This window comes from Protobothrops mucrosquamatus, unplaced genomic scaffold (genome assembly GCF_001527695.2).
Source record: "Protobothrops mucrosquamatus isolate PMUCROS unplaced genomic scaffold, P.Mucros_1.0 scaffold15149, whole genome shotgun sequence".
Taxonomy (NCBI): domain Eukaryota; kingdom Metazoa; phylum Chordata; class Lepidosauria; order Squamata; family Viperidae; genus Protobothrops; species Protobothrops mucrosquamatus.
Genome location: NW_015400917.1, coordinates 11,612 through 13,715, shown reverse-complemented (window position 1 = coordinate 13,715; position 2,104 = coordinate 11,612). Strand labels below are relative to the sequence as shown.

General features: G+C 34.2%; 1 protein-coding gene across 1 annotated transcript in view; it reads right to left on the bottom strand.

Annotated features, from left to right (window-relative positions):
- Positions 1 to 2,104, bottom strand: part of LOC107301621 (dynein light chain Tctex-type 3) — a gene marked incomplete at its 3' end in the record, with an annotated part of 12,096 nt that continues 9,992 nt past the window's right edge. The window contains 1 exon segment of the mRNA XM_015830821.1: positions 1 to 1,118. Coding sequence (XP_015686307.1) covers positions 1,042 to 1,118 — 77 coding nt within the window.

Sequence of the window (2,104 nt, the reverse complement as noted above, 5' to 3'; positions counted from 1 at the left end):
TGCATTTGTGAAAGTGGCACACAGGCAAGAAACCATCCTCCCCCACCCCGCTGCTGTACACTATTTATCAATATCAACACTATACAAGATTCTCTCAATTTTATAAATAAGTCCTAAGAATTTCATCATGGTGAATTCCAGCATGAAAACTACATTCACTTATAAAATATTCATGCCCTGTAAAGAAGAATATATATATATATTGGTTTTGGGGATATTCTTCATTCTACAAGTAACAAAACAAACCTCTTAAAATTTGTTTACCATTGTTCTGTTCATTTACCGCATATATCTTCTGACTACATAACTTTTTAAAACAGGTTTTCAAAACCTAAATAGTAGGTTTTGAAACTTGCTGTTTTGTGGAAACTTTTCTCCATATAAGTTTAAACCACAACCATGGAATCCTTCAATGGTGTGCTTTCTATGACACTCATTCAGTTCTCAAGAGACCCAGTTCAGTTCTCTCTGTGCCAGTTTCAGAGATTTGTCTCGGAATACACAAAATTAGATTTCTGTAGTCAAGCTGAAGCTTATCAGTCATTATTTTGAGAAATAAAGATGTTTCAAAGAATTCTGAAGCAGGTTAAAAATCTTGTTCCAAAACACTAAGATCTGTCACTCAAGCAAAATATATGTCAACTTCTTATATATTATAAATAATTTATTCTCCGAGTATTTCTCCTAATTTCCTACATGTGAAGTATTGGTGATAATCCAGCATGTTTTTGTTTTTGAATAATTGTATTATTCTTTTTTGTAGGACAGAAACACAAAACATACAATTATAGCGTACTCAAATGTTTGCCTTTTAAAATCAGCATATACATATATAGCCATCTCCCAGCTGACAGAAAAAAGGCTTTAGAATAATATAAACATTTTTGCAGAAACATTTTTAAAAGCACATTTCCTTTTTTTCTCAGACTTAATAATATCTATTTAATAATTCTTACAGTACATTCTGAGTATTTCATAATTTCTAATTTAAAAGGCTTTGGGATAACTTATTTTATCCAGTTTACAATCTTTAATTTTTTGCTACAAGTTTATGGCCACAGCAAAGACACTAACCACACAGTTCATTGTTCTGTTTTCCCATCTGACTGTGCAAGTACCTGTAATGGATTTAAAGAAAAATAATGATTAGATATTTTATAGCCTATATTCACCCACAGGGAACAGCAGACATCTACTCATGGTCCATATTGGACTGTGCTGTTTTCTAGAAAGTATCTCTGAATTCTTTCAGCCTTACTTCGTATTTTTAAGATATCATGACCTTGGTTCCAATACAAAGTAAGTTGTGATGCACTTTATTTATTTGTTTGTTCGTTAGATTGAGATTCTACAGGTCTCTTACAGGTCAAAGTAATCTAATTAATGCCTTTCCCATTTTATCTCACAAAAACCTTGTTAGGGTAAGTTGGGATGAAAGGAAGAATGCATGCTTACAGTAACCCAGTGAACTTTAGGATAGGCTAAAAGAAAGCTGAGATTCAGAAAAACCAAAAGATGCTAAGGTTTACCACATTTTGTCAATCAAACTTTTGTTATATATAAACCATGCACTAAATCACAGTAAAGCTAATATACAATTTATTAGTTTGGGCTCAACAAATTGTGTAAAGTCAGCCAACTCTGATTCGTTCAATAAAACCTGGTAAAACTCTAATACAATTGTGAACCCAATCTTTGTAACAATGAAAATTGCATAAAACTGCAGATCACAGGTATCACTTCCAATTACACTGTTTCAGGTTTTAGCCAAACAACCCTAATTTCAATCACTAGCAATATCTGTACACTATGGGAGTTGTCAAATTGTATTTCAGCTGATACAGGATGCCTCTGGTCTGCAGTTTTGTGCACTTTTCATTATATACTTTCATTAAAAATTGAAGTGATGGGGCGTTGTCTTACCTGAACGCCTTTTCTCAGCACGGAGATGGAGGATCCACAGAATGGGTGGAGACTGTATTCCTGCCCAATCAGATCAAGTCAGCCAAAGTTGTCACGCCCCGTCCTGGTTCCATTTTCCAGTCTTGACGCGAGCGTAGCCATTGACTGACCAAGAACGTACTGGCTCACAAACTAATCCTAG